At 40.7% G+C, this 26,352-nt stretch overlaps 1 protein-coding gene across 22 annotated transcripts in view; it reads right to left on the bottom strand.

Annotated features, from left to right (window-relative positions):
• The window catches only part of LOC124132240 (chromodomain-helicase-DNA-binding protein 5-like), a 60,373-nt gene extending 42,228 nt beyond the window's left edge, over nt 1–18,145 (bottom strand). For 18 of the 22 annotated variants that reach the window (XM_048394266.1, XM_048394278.1, XM_048394274.1 and 15 more), the window contains exons 1-12: nt 17,905–18,145; nt 16,972–17,052; nt 10,813–10,940; nt 10,623–10,703; nt 10,050–10,365; nt 9,673–9,863; nt 8,504–8,695; nt 7,257–7,400; nt 3,327–3,503; nt 1,846–2,037; nt 1,114–1,307; nt 262–393 (exon numbers count right to left, since the gene is read on the bottom strand). In XM_048394266.1, the coding sequence (XP_048250223.1) occupies nt 262–393; nt 1,114–1,307; nt 1,846–2,037; nt 3,327–3,503; nt 7,257–7,400; nt 8,504–8,695; nt 9,673–9,863; nt 10,050–10,365; nt 10,623–10,703; nt 10,813–10,940; nt 16,972–17,052; nt 17,905–17,971 (1,895 nt within the window). In that variant the 5' untranslated portion in view covers nt 17,972–18,145. Of the gene's footprint in view, nt 1–261; nt 394–1,113; nt 1,308–1,845; nt 2,038–3,184; nt 3,254–3,326; nt 3,504–7,256; nt 7,401–8,503; nt 8,696–9,672; nt 9,864–10,049; nt 10,366–10,622; nt 10,704–10,812; nt 10,941–16,971; nt 17,053–17,904 lie in introns of all 22 variants that reach the window. The other 4 variants (XM_048394269.1, XM_048394288.1, XM_048394273.1 and 1 more) reach the window with 3 other exon arrangements.
• Between the last annotated feature and the right edge of the window lie 8,207 nt (nt 18,146–26,352).

The raw sequence follows: 26,352 nt of genomic DNA, 5'->3' as shown, positions 1-26,352 counted from the left end.
CCTGGTCCAGACAATCATGCGCATCAACCAAGTCAGCGAGCCTGACCAACAGATCCCGTTAGTCGCCTCTTATGACAAGCATAGTCACCTCTTACTGCTGGTATGGGTTGCTAGAGACCTATTCTAACCCGGTGAAGAACTCCAGTGACCTAATGTGGTGAGTGTACATTGTTCTTGGGGACAACCATGGCAAATTCCACAACATACAAAGCGACATACTTACGTCATAGCTACTTAGTAAGACAAAATCTGGATGCTAACCTTAAGCTTTCATAATGGTCTACAAATTTCTTGAAGTCTGCTATTCCAGAGTCCTCAGATTCCCAGGTTGCCTGGTCGTATGGCAAGTCCCTCCACTTGGTCAGATACCAGGTGGTGCCGTCCCGGGTGGTCCTGAAACAGGTGACATGTCTGTGAATCCACCTAGTTATTGTAAGGATCAGAATATGGTATCAACAACATAGAAACTTACATATGAGTCAGTGAACTACATGAAAATAAGCCTTGTCTACATGACAACATTATGAGGCAAAGTAAGTGAGCTGTCTTCAAGCCATTTTGTACTGCACATTGGAGTTGGAGAAAATGGCTCCAATAGTCACCCAGAACTGCAGGTATTTTAGTCGTACCACAGTTTTTTACCTCAACATAGGACAGTAAGCTGTAGAAATCTGGGATCATAAGCCTTGAACAAGTTCATTCTTTAACTCTTGACTGTAAAATACACCACCCAGAAGCACTTTACTACTTTGCCCCTCAACAGTTCAAAGATTTCAAGTGAGTGAGTTGGGTTCAATGTTGCTTTTAACATTATTACAGTTATATCGCGGCGTGTCAGCTTAATGTGGGAGGAAAGCCTGAAGTGATGCATGTCTCAGATGTTTACAACTTCGGTGAAACCCACGAGCACAGGCATGGTGGCGACAAACCTAGAAACAGGGGCGAACCGGGATTCGAACCCACAATCATAGGTTTCTAGCCTGCCCAAGGGACGCAACTCTACACAGCGAATCGCTGCGCCTTAGACCAATGGGCCACCCATGCCCCCCTCAAAGATTTCAAGAAACTGAAATTGTAGTAATGCTTCCACTGTACCCAAGTGGAGTTTTTTACCTGTGGTTAATGATCCTGTGAATCTGTAGCCACTCTGGCCGCACCCCATATCGATAGAACCTATCCTCCAGGTTGTGAGGGTCCTCACTGTCCATCTTGTCTCGGTATGTGCTGCCGTCCTCCAGTGGTGGGGGCTCGTCCATGTCATACTTCCGGATGTAGTTTCTGAACATTGCGGGGTGGTACACATCAAGCTGAAATGACACACGCCATAAATTTGTGGTCTTGGGATTGAACAGATCAGCTCTGATGGGAGATACATACCAACACAATTAGGTGCAGGGCAAAATAGTCCAACTTTGTTTTAGATTGACAAGTCTCAGATTTAGTGGGCAGATATTTATCTGGGATTCCAAACTAACAGCCCTTGGCAGTCAAATTTGGAAAAATTGTTTGTTTATTCCAAATTTGGATAAAAAAGAAACAAGTTTCATTTTCCTAAATTGAGTGGTATTTCTCACATTGCATTCAATGTAATAATATTAATCGGAGCATTATTGGTCCTGTTATCAGTGATATACAAGACACCACTACAAAGCCACAACTGCATAAATTGTGATCTGTTTGATTACAATTTGGATGGTTTTACTGACATCTGCTTTTGACTCAGGAGGCCAAATTAAGACCTGGTCTAAATAAATCCTTGATGGGTGTAAAATAAATAATATGGAAAGCAAAGTGCCTCAGAAGAAGACTTTATGTTGATATATAAACATGATCCGTGTGGCTGACCTGCAGCTCTGTGATCCAGTTACAGTGCCAGTAGGACATGTCATGCCACTTGACGAAGAACTCGCGCACAAGCTTGGAATCATCCTTCTTTAGTTCTTCATGATGTGTGTGATCAAGTTCATCATCTGTCTTTGGGGGCTCCTTCCAGCGCCAGGTCAAGATCTTTGCTACCTTGCCTATAAGGGGCTCACACTGGAAAACATGTCCATTGTGCAATATAACTACTCTCCAATATGTCAGCATGTGGTAAGGATACATTACAGCTGACTTGAAATATTTATTGCTGCCATACCTTTTTTTATCTATTCTCTATGTTTCAAGTTTGTTTGTTGTTTAACGCCACAATTAGCAATATTCCAGCTATATGATGGCAGTCTTAAAATAATCAAGCCTGGACCAGACAATCCAGTGATTGACATCATGACATCAATCCACGCAATTGGGATACAATTGACATCCATCAACCAAGTCAGTGAGCCTGACCACCCGATCCCTCTTACAACAAGAATGGGTTGCTTTAGGAAGGATGGGAGGAAAAGCATTGATTCATACCCAGAATTAGATGGGAAAGTTAATGCGTACTGCATTTCAAGTAAAGCCACCGACATTAATAACTCCTTGTTGACCTACTTAATCTATCCCTAAATCACTACAATAACCAACCTGCAAAACAATTGTATATTGGAAAGTAGCTAATGAGCACATGAAATTATGTTAAAAACAACAGTGCTATAAAATAGTGCTATCAACAATGAAGAGCTATCAACTATCAAGAAATAGTATACATCAGTCAATACACCATAAAAGATTACAATATCCATCAATGCTACATTAATGTAAAATTTGAATTTAACGTAAAAACATGAAACTCATGAAAGTTATGAAATAACAAACAATTTCAAATGTGAACATGTTTGACATGAACAAGAAACTTGAAAACAGAAAAGTACTACCTGTTCCTTAGCCACACATCTGCCCACATGACGATAGGATATGCATCATTTATGGATGTTGCTATCACATATGTCTGAACAGCACTAGAGCCCAAATACCATTAGTTTATATCTGTGGGCCAACTTCTATACTGCAAGCTTAGTGTCACTATAGTAACATGTGTACTTCAAAATGGACTAGCAATAGTCATTCTACACTTGACATCAAGAAACTGCCGCTGTTATACATTAATTGATTTTAATATCTGTTTTTAACCTCTTCACCTTTTGCTCCTTTTCCAATTTCACATTTGTTTGTCTATACAAGCAGTGCACCCCTTCCACTAGCTCTCTACGACAAATGTAGCACTGCACACATTACTTGCCGGTAGCGGTCAACTACTCACTTCCTGCTTGCGCTTTTCCCTCTCCGAGAGCACCTCACCTTCCACTTCTTCCCCTTCTTGAATCTCAGGCTTAAAGAAAACACAATTAACACAAATTAACACTAACGAGGCGGGCAACTCTACAAGGAGACATGCAACTTACAGAACAGCGTGGACAATGCCAGTCACCATCGGGAACATTTTGAATTGGTGGTTTGAGACAGTTGGGGTGATAGGCCGAGGGACAGCTGTCGCAACAGAGAAGCTCGCCCCCGTCTTTACACACGCGGCAAAACTCCATGTGTTCATCTTCTTCCTGTTCCTTGATCCCTTCTCCCTCCTAGAAGATGAGAGGAGTAGCAGGGTTACTAAGGCAGTCACAGAAACAGGCTGCAGCGGACTCAAGAAGTTATCGTGTAGCTGGTGTACGGTAGGAAGCAGACATGCTGTGGCATGATCCAAACTCATTCTTGAAAATATTGCAACTGGTTCGAAACTGAATCTACGTTGAAAAAAGTATTTTCCTCATACTACTATCTGACAACTACTCTTAAGTGGTTTCTGAGGTGTCACCACTCCATATGGCTAGCCTGCAACTACTTGTGTTTAATCAGTTTCTGAAGTGAAATCTTCACCCTGACGTCACACTAACATAAAAACATTACCGTAGTCAATACACTGATCTTCCTATCACAACAACCGAATTAATTTTTTACAAAACTTTTATCATCACTTCAACTGTGACAACATTGTAGTAGACTTAATCCCATTATAAATGACAAGATATATTGACAAACATCAATGCTGTAGTTACCGCTATATTTACTGAATCATAACCTGTACCAGTAGTTATTTTTCCTAAATCTTCTGGCAAAGAGCACAGTAGTAAGTACTAAGTAGTAAGTGGCTGTGCACATATAATACATGTCTAGTGTATGTCATAGGAGAAGTGTATTTATTAACATGAAATATACTTTGTGTGGCATTTTGCAGAATATGTCTTAAAATATATCTTAGTTAATAGGCAGAGGCAAATAATTCCTCAGAACTGAGATGTCATATAATATAATTTGTCACTTGTGGTGACAAAACATGCTTTCCTTCCAAAATCTCTTTCATAGAAATAATATTTGTTCCACGGAATCACAGATCATACATTTAAAGCCAAAATGGTAAACAGTCCCATTCTGTCAACTATCTGATTTCGAAAATACTATGTATAGATAAAGAAGTGTATATCATGTATCAAGTCCAATACTACATCATTCAATTGCATCAGCTGTCCTAATTTGTGAAAAAATAAAGTACTTGTATTGTTTACCATGTTTACCAAGTAAAGAAATACATCTCTGACAGTGTGGTGAGGAAGTACAAGAACAAGATGGGATCATGTCACAATCGTGTTGCTTGTCAAAAAGAATCGTTAATGATTCATACTTTTACTGCCTAAAGCTACAAGCTCTACACAAATTTTGGTCGTAAATTTTGTAGCGAAAATGAACACATGGGGCCCCCGTCTCCCAACTGTCCTAGCTGAGGCTGCTCCACTCGCAATCTGAAGACAAAGCAGACAATCCTTTCAGGCAGCAGCCTATTGGTGATCACTTCACAAAGCTCTGTAGCCCATCAAACTCCCCACAGGCTCAGGGGACGACAGCTCGCATGCATGTACACAAACAAACACTAGATCTTTAACAGGAGTGAAACACATTCAAGGATCAAAGTAATGTTCAGTTTGGTGCAAGAAAAATACATTACAAGTTCTCATCAGAACATAATATTCTAGAAGTGAGTCATTATATTTTGGCCATCCTTGTGGGATGTAGATGACAAAACCTTTCTTCATAGGATGAAGTTTTCAGTTATGTGAAACACCCCTTTTTTATTGGATGCAGTTACTGTTCTGAGCAAGAGATGATGTTGTTAAAGAGCTTTTGTGAAACACCCTAGAGTGGGACACCCATCAACAGCTGGGCGTCCAAACACAGTCTGTTAAAGGTTGTCTCAATACTTAAAGAAATTCTTTCTTACTTAACAATTTTCAACTTTTACATGCCCAGATTATAGTTGGGTACACGCTGGGGGTGAAACAATACACCGATGCATAACAAGTTTTCATACCACGATATGATACGATATGATACATAAGGTTTTTTCTGCATCGATACAAGACGATACACTTGCTAAAATAAATTACTTACTACTTGTTTAATGACTCCTCAGCATTTTTGTCATTGAAATATTGCAAAATGTGTTCAAATTAGCGTTTCAAGTTCACTACAAACGTGTCCACAGCTGGCTTTTCCTTTTGAAACTGTAACGACTGGTCAGAATGTCACTCACATATTGTCTTGAAAGTTTTCAGATGCTAAATAGGAATAAAGTTGACATAATTCAGTATATTGCATATTTTCTATGCAGTGAGGAAGAACCTGTAGTACATATCGTATCGTTACTTTTCTGTACCGCTTCACCCCCAGTATACACACACATCCTGCATTGTCCATCATCTACGATTACCTACGCATACCATGCACATGTGATATGATACTGTCACATTTCTTTGCAGACTACAAACACAATGAATTTTTTGTCAAACTGAAAATATCATAAACATACATAAGTATGACAATCATCGTGTAATTAAATTACAGTTTAAAAGAGCCAACAATATTTTGAAAACACTTTGAATTGTACATGTTCATTTAAATGTATGTTGATTTCATTCAATTTTAACACTGAAATACCAAATGAAGAAAGGAGAAGAGAGCACACTGAGACCCCCTTTAACACAGCACAAACAACAGGGGACAAGGAACAGAGATTAGTACTGAGAAAGTACGGCATAAGGAACTTTTGTGAGCAGTCACAATACAAAAACAAACACGATCCCCTTCTAATTTAACAATCCCCCTCAAACTTCATTTGAGAAATTATCAAACGTATGTTGTGGAGGCCAAGAAGTTAAACATTTCAATACATTTCCCAGAAAGAAGTATCTTTGCATGTAAATCATGCAGGCAATGCCATTGACGATGTTTGGACCAACAACTGTGTTACTGACAAGCAAATGTTATAAGCAAAACTCGCAAATCAAACATCTACTTCTAATGTTAATCAACCAACACAACAAATGTAGCAAGTGTTAAACATGGTACAGTGAAACTCCATCAACTTCAACTCCATAATTTCGGCAGAGACTTGTGAACTTTATTCTGTCTGTTTAACACACCACCCAGCCATATGATGGCGGTCTGTAAATAGCCGAGTCTGGACAAGACAATCCAGTGATTACCATCACGAGCATCAATCTACGCAATTGGGACACATGACAAGTATCAACCAAGTCAGCAAGCCTGACCACCTTGGTCGCCTCTTAAGACAAGCATGGATGGCTGAAGATCAATTCTAACCCGGAGCTTCACTGGTCCTTGGCAACTTTATGGTACCGTCCTTAAAGAGAACCTTCTGTACCATGGGAATCCCACTCGTCTCGACTGCAGGTAACAAGGACGTCTAGTTGATGAGGTTTCATTGCATTTGCAAAATAATTCCCAATAATATAGTATTAATAACATATAAAGCATACATTTAAGATAGCAAAAACTCAATTCAAAAGACTTAATACTCACAAATACAAAATTTCACAAAATAATCATTGCTTCAACATACAATTCGAACAGATCTTGTATACTACACTAATAACAAATAATTTACATTACAATTTGTTAAAACTGGAGACACCGTTACTGTTCAGTTACTTTGCAATAAGATTTGTTTGGATTTTCTTATTATTCAGATACTTCTTAGATTCACCTTAACACCTTTAATCATCTATCAGAGTATTCAATCAACAAAGAGGGACAGCTTCAAAATATCAGACATTTTCAGAATTGAATTCATTCCAAAATTCACTTTCAAATATTCAAATTAACAAACTGATCTGTTCAATATTTTAACAAATTCAGACTGAGAACAAATGTTTTCCAAGGGTTAAGTTTTGTATTGTCACAATACACACAAGGATTCACAAGATTCCCCTAATGCTGATGCTGTCCCTGCGGATCCCCCCTCGTTACTAAGGCTCACTCACACAATGGGGACAGCTCCACTTTCCCTCGGGGGCTTCTTCCAACTCAGGCTCCAGGCACACCAAGTGGTATGCCCGAGGACATGAGTCACACAGGATGATCTCCCCTCCCTGCTGACACACCTCGCAGTAGTCCTGATGCTCCGTCTGAAACAGCCCACACCAGTCACGTGTCATACTTAGTTGCTTCCTCTTGGTGCACTTACTGACGGGTGCTGATCATTCACAAACCTTGCTTAGATGGGTTTTTTCTGTGACAAGTTATTACAAACAATAAACAATATCCAGCACTGTACATATCTTAGGATTCGATGTAAGGAACTTGATTAACTTTCACCAGGTGCATGTTGACATGAAAACCTAGTTGCACCAGACAAAATCAGGTTGTACCATGGTTCCATAAATTTATCGCAGTTGAAACAGAGAAGCATGAACTTGTATAAATATATAAAATATCATCTTTCATAGCATGATTTTACGTTAAGTAACTATGTACTGCTATAAAATGTCATTGGAACAAGTGTAAATAATCTTGAAGTACCCACAGTTTGATGACCTCAAGCCCAAGAAAGCATGACAAATTACACATAACAATAATTAGAGACATAGTATGGGACATAAAGCTTGAATGTGTTCAAAAGTCAATGTGTGGAAAAGTAAGGTTAAGTCAGACACAAATTTAAAACATCTTTTACAAGCACTTGGTGTATGTAGACCAATATAAGTTTGCACTTTTTAATAATAGGTTGCACTGGTGCATGTTATACATAGCTAAACCGAGCCCTGGTAATCTGCACAAGGTATTGTTACGTTTGTAAAAGTATGTTTATATGTACAGTAAACTACGGTTATAACGTACTCAAAGAGACCACTAATTTTAGTTTGTTATAACCGTAGTTCGTTATAAGCATATATACAACATATATATACAACAAATGTCCTAAAAATAATTTCGTCATATCGGTCAGTTCATTATATGCGTTTTCACTATAAACGTGGTTTACGGTATGTACTTTTTGCTTTACCATGTCTACTACAGTAAAGTGGGTGATGAAGTAATTTATTGACTCAGGGTCGGGCAATCAGTTGACAAAATATGTTTAATCATGATCAACAAGGACACACCCATTGTGACAGCCTCTTATGACAGCATGTGGTACGATGGATCCAGTCAGGGTTTGGGCCTGAATCTGGCTGAAGAAACTCATGTTCATGTGGAAATGAATGTGGAGAGAAGAAGCTATCATTACCTCATAACCATCAGCATCAGGATCATCAGGATATTTATTTGTAGTCCTTGTCTTCTTCTTTCTGCCCTTCCCTTTCCCTTTCCGTTTCCGTGCTGATCCACCTTCTGCCTTGGCTACTTCACTCAACAGGCTGGCTTCCTCTAGCTGCCTCTCAAATTCTTCATCACTTGTGTTGAAACCCTCTTCCTCATCCTGCAGCAAAACAAGCAAGCTTTGTACCCAGTGGCTGACGAGACAGGGTTGGACAATCACTTCAAACTACATTTACTTGTTTCATAATGGCCTCAAACTAGAAGTTCATTTGTTACGTTCTACAATGGTATAGTTCTTACAGTACCTACAATAACACAAGCTCTTAAATTTACTATTGGGCCTGGTGAGAACTATGAATTACTTCAAAGTACTGTAACTGTTAAAAAGGGTACCAGTAGTTGTCCTCTATTTTCAAGTGCTGCAATGAACATATGACTGTCTGAACTGAATGAAATGAAGAACTTATAGCAGGGATTTATCTAGAATGCCTAATTAATTCGGGAAAATATCATTTTGTTCAAATTTGGACTTTTAAAAAAGGTTTTATTTTCCTGAATTCAGAGGTGTTTAATATTTCTTTCAATATTAAACTAAGCAATAACACCTCTCCTTCTGTATTGGTCCTATTAACACCTAACATACTGTCATAACTGCAGTCATCCCTCGCAATAACGCCATATGTGATATCGAGGATTCAGTTAAATCGTGTGGTCATCAATGCTTCCCATAAATTTAATTATTTTCACCACAAACACACATTTTATCGTCATTGGAAATAGCAAATACATACACAAGTTAATCCTTGCAACAGGATTAACTTGCATATTTCACTAGCATATTGCACATTCCACGCACCAATGCACAAGCAAATACAATATTACCGACCTGCATTCCATATTAAGAATAACATGGGTGTCCGATAATGCAGGGGGCATCCATGGATATCGAAACCTGCGTTATGATGAGGGATGACTGTATAACCGCATGAATTGGGAAATGTCTTAATTCCAATTCCGGAATTTTACTGACATTTGCTGCAGACTGACATCAGCCTCTAATTAGGTCTAGAGACATCCCTGTATAAATATACTTCAACTGGATTGAAAGTAGCCTGCGTGAACAGGAAAACTAATTACCTGGTCATCATGGTAAGATCTAGTACTCACAGAACTAGTCTTCTTCTTCTTCTTTTTCTTGCTGATCTTTATCTTCAAGGGAGCAATTGCCCCCTTTTTAGATTTGGATTTCTTGGAACGAGATGGCTTCTCGTCCACCGATTCGTCCAGTTCACCATCGCCTGACAAATCATCAGCATCATCAGCTGCGTCTGCAACACATTTCTCAAGTCATGAATTGTATTCAGTTGTTACCATAAGCAAATTGTTGCACCAAGACATTGTCTAAGGATTAAGACGATGGACTCAACCCTAAAGAGCATAGTAAGACAAATGTGAGCACTGTTTAATTCAACAAGATTTTGCCACCCTGCCTCTGAATCCAGTTTTCCACTTACCAGGTGTGTCTGGCGCCGATGGTGTTGCCGCTGCTGAGGTAGCAGTAGACATAGGCGTTGAGGGTCCCTCGGCTTTGCTTGGGGTTGTTTCGTGAGCTTTTGCTGATATCTGTCTGGCAAATTCACGCCATTTCGCAGCAACAACGTTGCCCATTTTCGTTGTGGACACTTTTGGATTTTCCTTCATCAACATGGGTCGCACATGTTTACTGAACAGGGCATAGTTTGTAAGTGTCTTGTAGTCATCATCTGTGTATTCGATATCAACATCAACCATCCCATAGGAATCACATATCTCGGAGGACGTCTTTTCCTTCTGAAAGGTAACAAGCGACATGACATACAATCCACAGTAGGACAAGAAGACATGGCAACCATCATAACCAATACTAAGCCATTACAAGCTTAGGTTATGGGAAACAGTGGCACAACATTTCATGCTTTTAAAGACCAGGGATGATTGAATGGGTGTTAGCTTGTCCTCGGCTTTAACCTACATTCATTTTGTTGATAATTATACTTCATTCTATTTTCTTCTATTATCACATGACAAAAGTTCTAGTTCATAATTGCCTTTTCTTTTCCTTTCTTCCTCTTCTCCTTAGGTGTGACCTCAACAGGAGCATCATCGTCGTCGTCTTCTGCTTCACTGCCCTGGAGAAAGAAACTCAACTTGTCACAAATTCTTCATCACCCCAGGCATATTATAACCAAAGCATGTCACACACAAGTTAACCCTTGAGCCAACTATTCAATAATTTACCTGTTCCACATCACTGTCTGCTTGTCTTTTTTTCTTCTTCTTAGATTTCTTCTTCTTCTCACTTCCATCTCTAGTTTTTCTCTTCTTTCCTTTCTTCTCCGTCACCTCTTCAGCAACCTCTTCTTCTTCTGGTAAGAGAATTGAGAAATATTAGTCAAATAATTCAGAGCCAAGCAAATAACATTGAATCACAGAAACTTCCACCTATCCATGTGTTTAAAGTCCAATGTTTTCATCAATACATTATATATGGACATAGATATTGAACAACACAAAATCTTTCTTTTTTTCATTAAAACATTACAACAAGCAAGGACTAGTTCACCAAACACATCAGTTTACTTCAATTTAAATTAACTTGTTCCCTAAAGCATGTCAGGATTAAAATGTGTTACCTAACTGAAATACATATTGTTTATGAATCATTAGAAATATGATAAGGGGTACGTACATGTACAAAGCCTAGTGTGCAGCGTACCAGTCATTCATACAGAAGCCTCATAAAAGCATACTATATACATCATATACATACAGGTGCACATAATAAGTCATTATTCATAACCAAAGTAGCCTCGAGATAATTACATTTAGTTACCGGTAAATCCATCCTACCAAAGTGATGTTCCTCATTGGGTGTGTGTCATCAACAAATTTACAGCAGTGTTACAGTGATGTTACCATGGCTACCATTGGACAGCTGGACTTGTTAACCAAATACATGATATATGCAAGCCTCAAATATAGCATTATTCATATAATACCAAGTTGTTTGCAAGAGCTATACACATGATACAGAAAGTAAGGAGCCAATCAAAAGAAGACTTGTATTTCAGAGTTTGGATTTTTTTTCAATAACCATTATATAGATAATACCCACAAAACACAGATGTCAGTCTATGCCCAAAACGTTTGAGTTATTTGCCCAAACTTGTATTTTGGTATGACTTTCAGTACATATTGGTCTTAGTACATAGACCGAAAAAGCTGATCTTGCAAGACCATAAGAAATTCTAATAGACAGCGGCTTCAGACGAGTGGATAAAGTCAGACAGAAATGTTACAATTTCAACCATTTCAGGACCCGACTTAGGAACTTGATTTAACTTGCACCAGGTGCATGTTAACATGAAAATCTAGTTGCACCACACAAAACCAGGCTGTACCCCGGTCCCATAAATCTATCAAGTTGAAACATAGGCCAGTTTGCCGCCAGTGTCACAGAAAATAATGACGTACTGCTGTAAAACGTAATAGAAACATGTGTACATAACCTTGAAGTACCAACAATTTGATGATGTCAAACCCACAATAGCATGAAAAAAATTACACATAACAGAGAGCGTTTGGTAAATAAACCTTAAAGCGATTAAAGGTGTTCCAAGATCATTGTTGTGTGGAAACAGTAAGAGCTAGGAAACCAATTATTTTTACATGCACTTGGTCCATGTTGATGTAAATATGAAGTTGTATTTTTCAATGTCTGGTTGCACTGGTGCAAGTTTTAAATAGCTAAATCGAGCCCTGCATCCATTATATTGATTCCATCAATAAGTATAAGGACAATTGTTACCATGGTTACATGGGCATAGAACAAATCAAACTTCTAAATCAAAAACACATTCCTAAGCTCCACAAACATAACATTGTTCGTCAGTTCACACATTTTGTGATGTTCTTAACACAAGTATCTTGCACAGACAAATCCACAATGACATGCGATACTGTACAGTTGACAATATATATGTATAATGTGTGCAGCAAGCATCCAATTACAGCTGTGTGCGAAGTGACTCACTCAACAATGCTCAATAGTGCTGATTCAAACAGTGTATGTTGAAACTAGGATAATATGCACTTGTTTCATAGGGTTCATGCTGTCAAGATATGATTACACACATGATGTGCCAGTATTCTCTACGAGGGCTAGTCAAAAAGTTCTAAGCCACAAACAACCAACAACTCTTAAAGTGTTTTTAATTTTATTTTTCAACTTAATCTCCCTGATTTTCAATACACTTCTCATATGGATAGTGAAGCTTTTCAATTCCAGTCAGGAAGAAAGTTTCTAAAACCACCCTGAAATACCTATTCATGGCAGCTTTGAGGTCATTTCAGTTTAGGAAACAGGTGGAAATCACTTGGTGCCTGGTCTGGCAAGTATGGAGGGTGAGGAAGCTCTTCGAACCAACACTGTCACACAGCAACCCTTGCAAGTGAAAGTGTGAAAAGAGGCATTGTCATTAAGTAGTAGAACTCCAGAAGTCAGCATTCCTCACCGCTTTTCTTTGATCAAATCTCTCAGGCTAATCTTCTTGTGACTTTCTTAGTAATCAACAAGGTTCAACTTTGCATCCAAGAATCCGTGGCAATAACTTTCTTTGCTGATCTTGAAGACTTAAACATAGCTGTCTAATGTTTCACAGTGGAATAGTTAGGGCACTTATCCCCATACACTTGTGACATGCGGTCATGAATTTCTTGGGGGAACACTTTCCTCCGACTAAAGTCAAAAATTTAAAGACTGCTAAGTACTCGTTCTTTTCAATTGGTGTCCATTTGGAACCCCTATCACGTTTAACTGGCTGTCACTATTACACGAACGGCCTCAACAGACCAAGTACACATGCAATGAACTACTCACACAATGTCCTACATTGACAAGTTAACTTTGTTATGGCCAAAAGTTGAAAGTCAGGCTTTGAACTCTTACCAGCCCTCTATTAGCATGTATAGTGCAACAATGCATCCAAGTATTCCATGTACAGCAATCTATTCAACAAGTGTTCATATCTAGCAATATTTCCACAGCTGTGTCATGTATATATTTATGTTTCATTGAAGCTATTCCATTTATTGAAGTGACACCAACTTGGCTACTTGCGACTGTATCAGGCCAACAAGATTTGTTTTGAGAAATTTCTAGTTGGCAATGTATCGCAAACATTATAACAATTATTGCAATCGTTACATGCTTTGTAAGTATTACTGATTCATTATCAAAATCTTGTATTCAGTAAACAAGAGAAAGAGGTACAGACATCACGTACAACTGCTGGTTGATGAACCTGATTTGATGATCAGTGCACATTATCTGTAGGATTCTTACTTAAAAGAATTACTGCACAATCACCTGCAAGCATCCCTTCACATTTTGAAAAGAATGAAGCAACAACATTTCCTCTTGCATGTTCTTAGTATTACCAAGGTTCTATCATACATTTGTAAGAGACCTTAACCCTATTCACCAAGGCCAGGCCATCATGAACGCATGTCACATTGTCTAAGTACACTGTACTTGCTTCAGATGTAACAAAGTGTATGATCATAAAAGAAGTACCATCAAAACATTCAGATCTTAATCAGGAAATCCCTGCAGTGCAGTGTTTTTCAGAACATGCATTTCACTAAAGTCTGATTCATCACATACATTAGAAAGCATTGGGAAATGATACATATTATCACAGCAGGCCTCAAAGAATAATTTTGCCCAAGGAGCCATTGTGAAAAATTGAGGTTGGTTTGTTGTTTTACGCCGCGCTCGGCAATTTTCCAGCTATATGAAGTCGTTCTGTAAATAAATGAGTCTGGACCAGACAATCCAGTGATTGATATCATGAGCATCAATCCACACAATTGAGATCGATGACATTCATCAACCAAGTCAGATAGTCTGACCACCCAATCTCGTTAGTCCCATCTTATGACAAGCACAGTCGCCTTTTACAGCAAGCATGGGTTGCTGAAGACCTATACCCCGCATCTTCATGGGTCGAAAAATTAAGGAGCCAGGAAGAGATCATAGTCAGTAATGTATAATGCTGTAAAAGCATATCAAACTTGCTTAGCTGCAGCAATACATATTCCTTTGGTGTAATGCATTGTTGTTAATAATGCTGTTGTAAATACTTGATAATCGATTAATGTTTTACCTCACAATTCCCATGATGATTTTTAGATTTTTATAATTAACTTTTAGTTCAGTCAACCAGTATTCATTTATGTACTGTATTTCTGTCTCTAATACTATGCAGTTAGGGATATCAGGTTGCCGGCTTGATTTTTCCAAGTAGCCAAGTGGTGACTGCTAAAATAATATTGGCTGCCAAGTGGAAATTTCAATTGCCATGGCGACTAAATTACCTAGTTGCAACTCTGGGGCTGGTCACAAGATATTCAATCATTGGGTAATAATCAGCTTGGATCAATCGTCATTTACAAAATATTTACCCTCTGTACTTAAAGAAATCTACTGGTCAAAATGTCTGTTTTTGTTATTATGAATTTTAATTGGCAAATATCTCCCATTTCGGATATGCCTATATGGCTAACAACTGATTAGATTTATCAAACCTTGGTATTTAGTATGACTGAATATTGCATTATTCCATGACAAATCAATCACCAGAACGTTACAAATTGTGGCACCAGGACCTGTGACAAACAGGCCACTCTTTCCTCTGAACGTTACGAATAAACAGCCAGCACATCTCATATTTGATAAATGTGTTTGTAATCAAAAGTATTACAAACTAACTGGAAGCAAACCCAAGCCTTGTCGCCTTCACCATGATAACCTGAAGCAGACTACACCAGGCGCACCATTGTTGTATCACACATACATATTGTTCATGCATACTATGAAGCTAAGAAGTACACACTACAATACACAAGCTAGCAGAACACAGAATGTTCAGTGACATGGGAACAAATGACAGATTGTGAACAACAAATAGAAATAACCCAAGACAAGACTTCGGGTTTTTTCTCCATTCCAAACATGTCTCATAAGACATTACAATGTTTCTATGTCACAGAACATATCAAAGATTCAACTACTATGTAAGTGTCTGATCAAGGACAGCACCAACATCAAATGACCATCAGATGTTCATCTAATAGAATAACCTTCAAATTTAGGTCATTTCCACTACTATGTATACATTATTTACCACTGAGAATTTTGTTGTGATAAACAACTTGTATATGGAACAAGTAGCAGTTCTGATGCCTGACCACAATACAGAATGCTGGGTTACCTATTCTGATCTCATACAGGGTGACTCCAGTGTTTCAACAGCAATTTGAAGCCAATCATCTCGTTTCATGCCAACTGTCTTTTGGTTTGTTTTACATCGCAATATTCAATCCTTACTGAAAATATTATGGGGCGAAAGAAGCTTGTGACCATTAACTGATATTGTGAGTATACAGCACTTAATCAGTGATGTCACAACAATCAGACCAGAATATTATGCAGTTGTTGTGAGGGGGACCTATTCTAACCCCTGAAGTTATACAAATCTGTGGACAAGATTACTGAACAGTAGAATATCCACATATTATTCTGAAATGTTTTAGTAAGAATTTAATGCTGACTTATGTCGATTTAGTCGCATAAGCAAGACACTGCTTCCCAAAGCAGTTCATGTCACTGATGAAAGTACTCAGAATTCCTTCCAGCATGTCAAGTTCCGCATCTTCCAAAATTATGATAAATATAGAATTAAACATGCTGATATCTTTGAAGTTTTGAGGGAAACACTGGAGAACCATTACATTGATTACACAACCCTTCCCATTTCACTGACAATACTCATTCCAAAATAACATTAGACCTACAAAACATACATTGTAATGCTTTTCACAAATTCCACACTTATGATTAATGATTTAATCAAGTGTCTTTGCCTCCTTTGCATGTGCAATGTAATCTGGTTAATCAAACCGTCAGAAACGGCAGAAGCTTACTCATGTATATTGACCATGTCACTATCTACTTTCTCACAAAAAGTAAACATGGTAAACCCTCTTTCAAACATAGCATCTATAGAAACTTGCATGTCAGCATTAGAATTTGGGTACCGGTATCTAAATTATTTTATAGTTACTTAAATCTTTAACATGTTTACAGAGTTTCATAATGTTTAAACAAGACCGGAGTGGGTGTTCGTTGACTTTTGTGTACAAACCTTTAAGGAAATCGATTAATAAATATTCATATAAAATTTAAATTAAAAGTATGTAACCAGTCTTCAATTTCTTTTTATTCAGCTTTGAACTACAATCCAAGATCAGACACGATAATAACTACTTAGCAATGCTGAAGATATATCATGCAGCTACGTAACATAAACTAAGCTTCATGCACAAACTACTTACGCATAGGCGTAAGATTTTCAGAATCGTCTCCAACTTGGGGCGAATAGAAGGAACCCCGAAAAGGAGAGAAGTTATCCCCCTCTGAAAATTTGTACACCACACAATCACTGCCCACCAGGTGGGAGAATGGTGTCATCAAAGTATTCTTATTCATATTGATTTACATGAACAGTTAAACAGCACGAGTTACCTGAACATTTAGTTATTAAATGTTATTTTGCACTCTAAAATGTATACATTAAACATGAATTATCGATAAATTTACTAAGCGGCATCATTTGTTAAAAAAAAATACATGCATCAATTTTTGTTCCAAATATTTGGACGAGAAATCCACATGACACTATCTAAGGGGTATTCATTTCTTCTCTGTACATAAATGACCTGCCCAAAACTGAAAATGGTGTTCTTTATTTATAAAAGACACAAATATTTGATAATCTGAATATGGTCGAGACAAAGTCGGCCTCACATGTGTTGGAGGTCAACGAATCAGGTCACATCCGAGCATGCGCAGACAGATTCACGCCAGATATTTATCCAGATATTTATCCCATCTTTGTGCATTAGACAAAAATCTCCACAAAAGATGCTAAGAAAATTCAGAAATTGTCTTAATTACACAACCAAACCAATAAAAGCTCATATGCATCGTATCTAACTCACAAGAAACGGGAAAATCCCTTTCTAAACCGGGAAACCTCGTATTTACAAAATGATATGCAAATGAACAAAGACGCAAACGGGGATTCCGCGATCGAAACATTTTGCCGGTAAAACTGAACGACAGCTTGTTAGACCACAAAATAAGGATGAATTAGTCCTTGAGTCATCTAACTTAACTATGCACATTAGATTTTGCTAGTATTTGCTAAGTCAAACAGGAAAAAGTGTACAGAAATTGAGGTTAATTACAAAAATTACAATCTTCACCTTCCCCCACGTCGTCAAAGTCCATGCTTTCTTCTCCCTCATCGTCCTTCCTGCCTCCCCCGGCCATGTCAGGGTTGTCACGAACTTCTCAACTTCACAAATACACAAAACTGTGGCAAATATATAGTTAGTAAGTCCGTCTTGTATCGATCGTCATGGGTAGTTGACAAGGGGTAGTGCTCACTTCCCGACCCCCTGCGTCACATTAGGCGGCAAGGTCCTAATTGAACATGCGCAGTGTGACGTCAGTGATTGAGTTGATATATCCCATAATAGTATGGATTTAGTTAATACCAAGTCATGTGACCAAAAACATATATTTTGTGATGTTAGGAAAGTAATAACTTTTTGTCTATTAAAATCGATGTTTATTGCCCCAAGATAACCCCAACCAGGATGTTTACAATAAAATATGTAATCTTATATATATATTAAAAAAAATATTTTTTTTAACAGTCAGTGCCAGCTTGCAGTATCTAAGAATAGATATGACACAATGTAATTTCTTCATCCTTTTGAATTTATGATTTTCAAAACCACCTGAAACGTGAATTCTGAAAAAGGAGAGAAAAATCTAAAATAAAGAAAATAAAGAGAAGTATCCATTTACACCAACCAGGCAAAGTAAATATTTATTATACATGTACCGTTTAATATAAACATATATTTTAAGAGGCACTGGTATTTTGCACACTTTTAGTGTAGGAAATCTTCCTTTTAGATTGCTTGTACAGTATGTATATTGCAGATAATACTGTAGGTTAAATTTGTTTCCAATTTTGAGTTGCCTAATTTTTAACCAAACTAGCATCAGAGGTGAAGAACTAAAGTTTTCTTATTAGTTTCCGATATGAAGGGCACGGGCGGGGGGGTGGGGGGGGGGGGGTCGGTTGGAGGCATTATTTGATACTGATATAATATAAATATTTCATCCACTCTGATTTCAAAATACACTCGTATTATGTAACTTAGTGTAATGATGTTAGTAGTTTTTTTCATCAGGGAAAGCAAAGGGGCGGGTAGCCGAGTGGTTACAGAGTTCGCTCGTCATGCTGAAGACCCAGGTTCGATTCCCGACATGGATACAATGGGGACAGCCATGTTCTGGTGCACCCTTGTAGACCGGCGGATCCAGAGTTGGAGTGCAGCCTCTCTCTCTCTCTCTCTCTCTCTCTCTCTCTCTCTCTCTCTCTCTTCCCCCCCCCCACACACTCTCTCTCTCTCTCTCTCTTCCCCCCCCCACACTCTCTCTCCCCCCACACACTCTCTCTCTCTCTCTCTCTTCCCCCCCCCCACACTCTCTCTCTCCCCCCACACACTCTCTCTCTTCTCCCCCCCCACCCCCCCACCCCCCACACACACTCTCTCTCTCTCTCTCTCTCTCTCTCTCTCTCTCTCTCTCTCTCTCTCTCTCTCTCTCTCTCTCTCTCCAGTTCATCTATTCCACTAATACGAAAGCCAGGCAATATTTTCAACCTTGACGTAAAATGTATACGCCCATGTCATGTTTAGTTCTTGAAGATGGCAACTCACTGTATGCTATATTACGAAAACGTTCACATATTTTATTTTTTTTATAACAACAACAAATATGTAGTTTACCCCACATGCTTTTCACTGATTCAATAGTCTCAACAAAGAGAATGGACTGTTAGAAAACACATCCGCGCACATGCAATGCAAAAAGGTTGGGGACTTCCACAAAACAGGTTGTGTATGTATTCTAGGAGTAAGTGAGTGAGTGAGTGAGTTGGCATTCACACCGTCTTGAACAAGACTTCGGTAATATCCCGGCGTGTCGGTCTAGGTGTGAATGCACCCAGTTGCATGTCCTGTTCGTTTGCCACATTCACGGTTATACTGCTGATTGACCAATGGTGTCAATGGGACTAGATACTGACACTCGTCTCTCTTACAGGCCCCGGAGTAGTCTGTCTCCCAGACACTAGCGAGTAAATTCATAAAGTAGCCCAACTCAAGTCTAGAATGAGTGGGCAAGTCCAAATTGCCTCAAGGAAATAAATCATTGGTCTGGGCTCCATTTGGATTATTTTTTTGTTTTTCAGATATATACTTTGTAATAGCCTAACTTTATTTCTGGGACTCAATGTCGGTCTAACCACGAAGAATATATTTTGCAAGCAATCACCCCAATTCCAATTTCACCCCTTCGCCTAGCTGAAACGAAGAGACAAGGGGCTCCTTTGTCCATACTACAGTGCCAGGCAAAAACGAGTATACACCAATGTTTGATGGTGTCTAAAATGTAAAACCAGAAATGTATAGTGGATGGTGATGTGTTTGATACGGGTACCATGGTTGTGTTTTGGACCAAATAAGGGATCGGTCATATATTACAGGGGTGCTTGAGTCATAGGTTTTTGGTCCACTAATGACTCTACCAAAATGCTTGTCATGTTTTTGTATGACACTCCCAACGGCCTTGTACATATTTTTCATGACCCTCATCGAAAAGACAAAATGCAAAAGCGCAGTATTTTTTTATTTATTTTTTTTATAAAATGTCAACTTTTTCATGACCCAATCAAAGTATCTTTATTATTTTTTTTAGTATCATCCCCTGGAGACTGTCACATATAATAATGACCCTCCCCTGATTCGCTCTGACCTGTGTTTCGGAGACTGTTTTAGCCTTGTAACGTTTTGATAGGGTTTGTAATTTTTTGGTCAAATCCAATTTTCAATCGTATACTTTCTTTTGCCCTGCAGATTATTTGAGGATTCCTTTTTAAATAATTATGTTTGTTTATATAAGTTTAGACAACTTTATTTCTGGAACTGAATGTTTGTCTAATCATGGCACGTGTATATAGGGTTTGGGACCAGGCCATCCGTGCTCCTGGTAATTCAACATCACAACTCGGTGACATGTTTGTTTGTTTGTTGTTTAACGCGGGACTCACCAATATTCCAGCTATAAGACGGTGGTCTGTAAATACTCAAACCTGGACCAGACAATTCAGGGACTGATATCATGAGCATCGACATAATTGGGACACGATGACATGCATCAAACAAGTAAGCGAACGTGACCATCCAATCCCTTGTTGTCACGTCACACCTGACCCTGAACGAACTTCGAGTAACCATTATGAGATTCCGACGGTGGTCAGACAGATTTAATTGTAACATACAAATATAAATATGATAAATGATAATTTCGTTAAATATAGGCATCATATAGCACAAGAGAGGATGAAGGCACGGGCCACATGTGCCTGTCGTCTGAGACGCCGAAAATCTCTTTGTAGAGTTGCGCCCCTTGGGCACGTCAGAAACCTATGATTGTGGGTTCGAATCCCGGGTCGCCGCAATTGTATTTCTAGTTTTGTCAGCACCATACCTGTGCTCGTGGGTTTCACCAACGTGGTTAACGTCTGATACCTGCACCACTCTCGCCTTTACTCGCACATTAGCTGTCACGTCGTGATATAACTGGGATATTGTAAAAGGCAGGTTAAACCAAATTCATCCACTTACTCTCTAGCGTGGTGCTCCGGATTGTACGAGCTGAAACTTTGTTACCCCCCTCGATATTCAGCTCGTAAAACCCCGTACACGCTGCCAGTGCTATTTCTAATACATAACACTTTCAGGTATGCTACGTTTGCTGATTATATACCAGGAATGTATATGTCCACCCTACTGTGCACCAGGTGTAGGTATGTCCTCCCTGTTGTGCACCAGGTATGTATATGTCCACCCTACTGTGCACCAGGTATGTGTATGTCCACCCTACTGTGCACCAGGTATGTGTATGTCCACCCTACTGTGCACCAGGTATGTATATGTCCACCCTACTGTGCACCAGGTGTAGGTATGTCCACCCTGTTGTGCACCAGGTATGTGTATGTCCACCCTACTGTGCACCAGGTATGTGTATGTCCACCCTACTGTGCACAAGGTATGTCCACCATACTGTGCACCAGGTATGTGTATGTCCACCCTACTGTGCACAAGGTATGTGTATGTCCACCCTACTGTGCACCAGGTATGTATATGTCCACCCTGTTGTGCACCAGGTATGTGTATGTCCACCCTACTGTGCACCAGGTATGTGTATGTCCACCCTACTGTGCACCAGGTATGTGTATGTCCACCCTACTGTGCACCAGGTATGTGTATGTCCACCCTGTTGTGCACCAGGTATGTGTATGTCCATCCTACTGTGCACCAGGTATGTGTATGTCCACCCTACTGTGCACCAGGTATGTGTATGTCCACCCCGATGTGCACCAGGTATGTGTATGTCCATCCTGTTGTGCACCAGGTATGTGTATGTCCACCTTCTTGTGCGCCAGGTATGTGTATGTCCACCCTACTGTGCACCAGGTATGTGTATGTCCACCCTATTGTGCACCAGGTATGTGTATGTCCACCCTATTGTGCGCCAGGTATGTGTATGTCCACCCTACTGTGCACCAGGTATGTATATGTCCACCCTGTTGTGCACCAGGTATAGGTATGTCCACCCTATTGTGCACCAGGTATAGGTATGTCCACCCTATTGTGCACCAGGTATGTGTATGTCCACCCTGTTGTGCACCAGGTATAGGTATGTCCACCCTATTGTCCTAGGTATAGGTATGTCCACCCTATTGTGCACCAGGTATAGGTATGTCCACCCTACTGTGCACCATGTATGTGTATGTCCACCCTATTGTGCATCAGGTATAGGTATGTCCACCCTACTGTGCACCATGTATGTGTATGTCCACCCTACTGTGCACCAGGTATGTGTATGTCCTTCCTGTTGTGCACCATGTATGTGTATGTCCACCCTATTGTGCACCAGGTATGTGTATGTCCACCCTATTGTGTGCCAGGTATGTGTATGTCCACCCTATTGTGCGCCAGGTATGTGTATGTCCACCCTATTGTGCACCAGGTATAGGTATGTCCACCCTACTGTGCACCATGTATGTGTATGTCCACCCTACTGTGCACCAGGTATGTGTATGTCCACCCTACTGTGCACCATGTATGTGTATGTCCACCCTATTGTGCACCAGGTATGTGTATGTCCACCCTACTGTGCACCAGGTATGTGTATGTCCACCCTATTGTGCACCAGGTATAGGTATGTCCACCCTACTGTGCACCATGTATGTGTATGTCCACCCTATTGTGCAACAGGTATGTGTATGTCCACCCTACTGTGCACCATGTATGTGTATGTCCACCCTACTGTGCACCATGTATGTGTATGTCCACCCTACTGTGCACCAGGTATGTGTATGTCCACCCTACTGTGCACCATGTATGTGTATGTCCATCCTGTTGTGCACCAGGTATGTGTATGTCCACCCTACTGTGCACCAGGTATGTGTATGTCCACCCTATTGTGCACCAGGTATGTGTATGTCCACCCTACTGTGCACAAGGTATGTCCACCCTACTGTGCACCATGTATGTGTATGTCCACCCTATTGTGCAACAGGTATGTGTATGTCCACCCTACTGTGCACCAGGTATGTGTATGTCCACCCTACTGTGCACCAGGTATGTGTATGTCCACCCTACTGTGCACCAGGTATGTGTATGTCCACCCTACTGTGCACCATGTATGTGTATGTCCACCCTATTGTGCAACAGGTATGTGTATGTCCACCCTACTGTGCACCATGTATGTGTATGTCCACCCTATTGTGCAACAGGTATGTGTATGTCCACCCTACTGTGCACCAGGTATGTGTATGTCCACCCTACTGTGCACCATGTATGTGTATGTCCACCCTATTGTGCACCAGGTATGTGTATGTCCACCCTACTGTGCACCAGGTATGTGTATGTCCACCCTATTGTGCACCAGGTATGTGTATGTCCACCCTACTGTGCGCCATGTATGTATATGTCCACCCTATTGTGCACCAGGTATGTTTATGTCCACCCTACTGTGCACCAGGTATGTGTATGTCCACCCTATTGTGCACCATGTATGTGTATGTCCACCCTACTGTGCGCCATGTATGTGTATGTCCACCCTATTGTGCACCAGGTATGTGTATGTCCACCCTATTGTGCACCATGTATATGTATGTCCACCCTACTGTGCACCAGGTATGTGTATGTCCACCCTACTGTGCACCAGGTATGTGTATGTCCACACTACTGTGCACCAGGTATGTGTATGTCCACCCTACTGTGCACCAGGTATGTGTATGTCCACCCCGATGTGCACCAGGTATGTGTATGTCCATCCTGTTGTGCACCAGGTATGTGTATGTCCACCCCGATGTGCACCAGGTATGTGTATGTCCATCCTGTTGTGCACCAGGTATGTGTATGTCCACCTTCTTGTGCGCCAGGTATGTGTATGTCCACCCTACTGTGCACCAGGGATGTGTATGTCCACCCTATTGTGCACCAGGTATGTGTATGTCCACCCTATTGTGCGCCAGGTATGTGTATGTCCACCCTACTGTGCACCAGGTATGTATATGTCCACCCTGTTGTGCACCAGGTATAGGTATGTCCACCCTATTGTGCACCAGGTATAGGTATGTCCACCCTACTGTGCACCAGGTATGTGTATGTCCTTCCTATTGTGCACCAGGTATGTGTATGTCCACCCTATTGTGGACCAGGTATGTCCACCCTACTGTGCACCAGGTATGTGTATGTCCACCCTACTGTGCACCAGGTATGTGTATGTCCACCCTACTGTGCACCAGGTATGTGTATGTCCACCCTATTGTGCACCAGGTATGTGTATGTCCACCCTACTGTGCACCAGGTATGTGTATGTCCACCCTATTGTGCGCCAGGTATGTGTATGTCCACCCTACTGTGCACCAGGTATGTATATGTCCACCCTGTTGTGCACCAGGTATAGGTATGTCCACCCTATTGTGCACCAGGTATAGGTATGTCCACCCTACTGTGCACCAGGTATGTGTATGTCCTTCCTATTGTGCACCAGGTATGTGTATGTCCACCCTATTGTGGACCAGGTATGTCCACCCTACTGTGCACCAGGTATGTGTATGTCCACCCTACTGTGCACCAGGTATGTGTATGTCCACCCTACTGTGCACCAGGTATGTGTATGTCCACCCTATTGTGCACCAGGTATGTGTATGTCCACCTTCTTGTGCACCAGGTATGTGTATGTCCACCCTACTGTGCACCAGGTATGTGTATGTCCACCCTATTGTGCACCAGGTATGTGTATGTCCACCCTATTGTGCGCCAGGTATGTGTATGTCCACCCTACTGTGCACCAGGTATGTATATGTCCACCCTGTTGTGCACCAGGTATAGGTATGTCCACCCTATTGTGCACCAGGTATGTGTATGTCCACCCTATTGTGCACCAGGTATGTGTATGTCCACCCTACTGTGCACCATGTATGTGTATGTCCACCCTACTGTGCACCAGGTATGTGTATGTCCACCCTACTGTGGACCAGGTATGTCCACCCTACTGTGCACCAGGTATGTCCACCCTACTGTGCACCAGGTATGTGTATGTCCACCCTACTGTGCACCAGGTATGTCCACCCTACTGTGCACCAGGTATGTGTATGTCCACCCTACTGTGCACCAGGTATGTCCACCCTACTGTGCACCAGGTATGTCCACCCTACTGTGCACCAGGTATGTGTATGTCCATCCTACTGTGCACCAGGTATGTGTATGTCCACCCTACTGTGCACCAGGTATGTGTATGTCCACCCTACTGTGCACCAGGTATGTGTATGTCCACTCTACTGTGCACCAGGTATGTGTATGTCTACCCTATTGTGCACGTTATGTGTATGTCCACCCTACTGTGCACCAGGTATGTGTATGTCTACCCTATTGTGCACGTTATGTGTATGTCCACCCTACTGTGCACCAGGTATGTGTATGTCCACCCTACTGTGCACCAGGTATGTCCACCCTACTGTGCACCAGGTATGTGTATGTCCACCCTATTGTGCACCAGGTATGTGTATGTCCACCCTACTGTGCACCAGGTATGTGTATGTCCACCCTACTGTGCACCAGGTATGTGTATGTCCACCCTACTGTGCACCAGGTATGTGTATGTCCACCCTACTGTGCACCAGGTATGTGTATGTCCACCCTACTGTGCACAAGGTATGTGTATGTCCACCCTACTGTGCACCAGGTATGTGTATGTCCACTCTACTGTGCACCAGGTATGTGTATGTCCACCCTATTGTGCACCAGGTATGTGTATGTCCACCCTACTGTGCACAAGGTATGTGTATGTCCACCCTATTGTGCACCAGGTATGTGTATGTCCACCCTACTGTGCACCAGGTATGTGTATGTCCACCCTACTGTGCACCAGGTATGTGTATGTCCACCTTACTGTGCACAAGGTATGTCCACCCTACTGTGCACCAGGTATGTGTATGTCCACCCTACTGTGCACCAGGTATGTGTATGTCCACCCTACTGTGCACCAGGTATGTG

The sequence above is a fragment of the Haliotis rufescens genome, unplaced genomic scaffold (genome assembly GCF_023055435.1).
Source record: "Haliotis rufescens isolate VD_foot unplaced genomic scaffold, xgHalRufe1.0.p SCAF_13, whole genome shotgun sequence".
NCBI classification, from domain to species: domain Eukaryota; kingdom Metazoa; phylum Mollusca; class Gastropoda; order Lepetellida; family Haliotidae; genus Haliotis; species Haliotis rufescens.
This window is presented reverse-complemented; position numbering and strand designations above follow the sequence as displayed.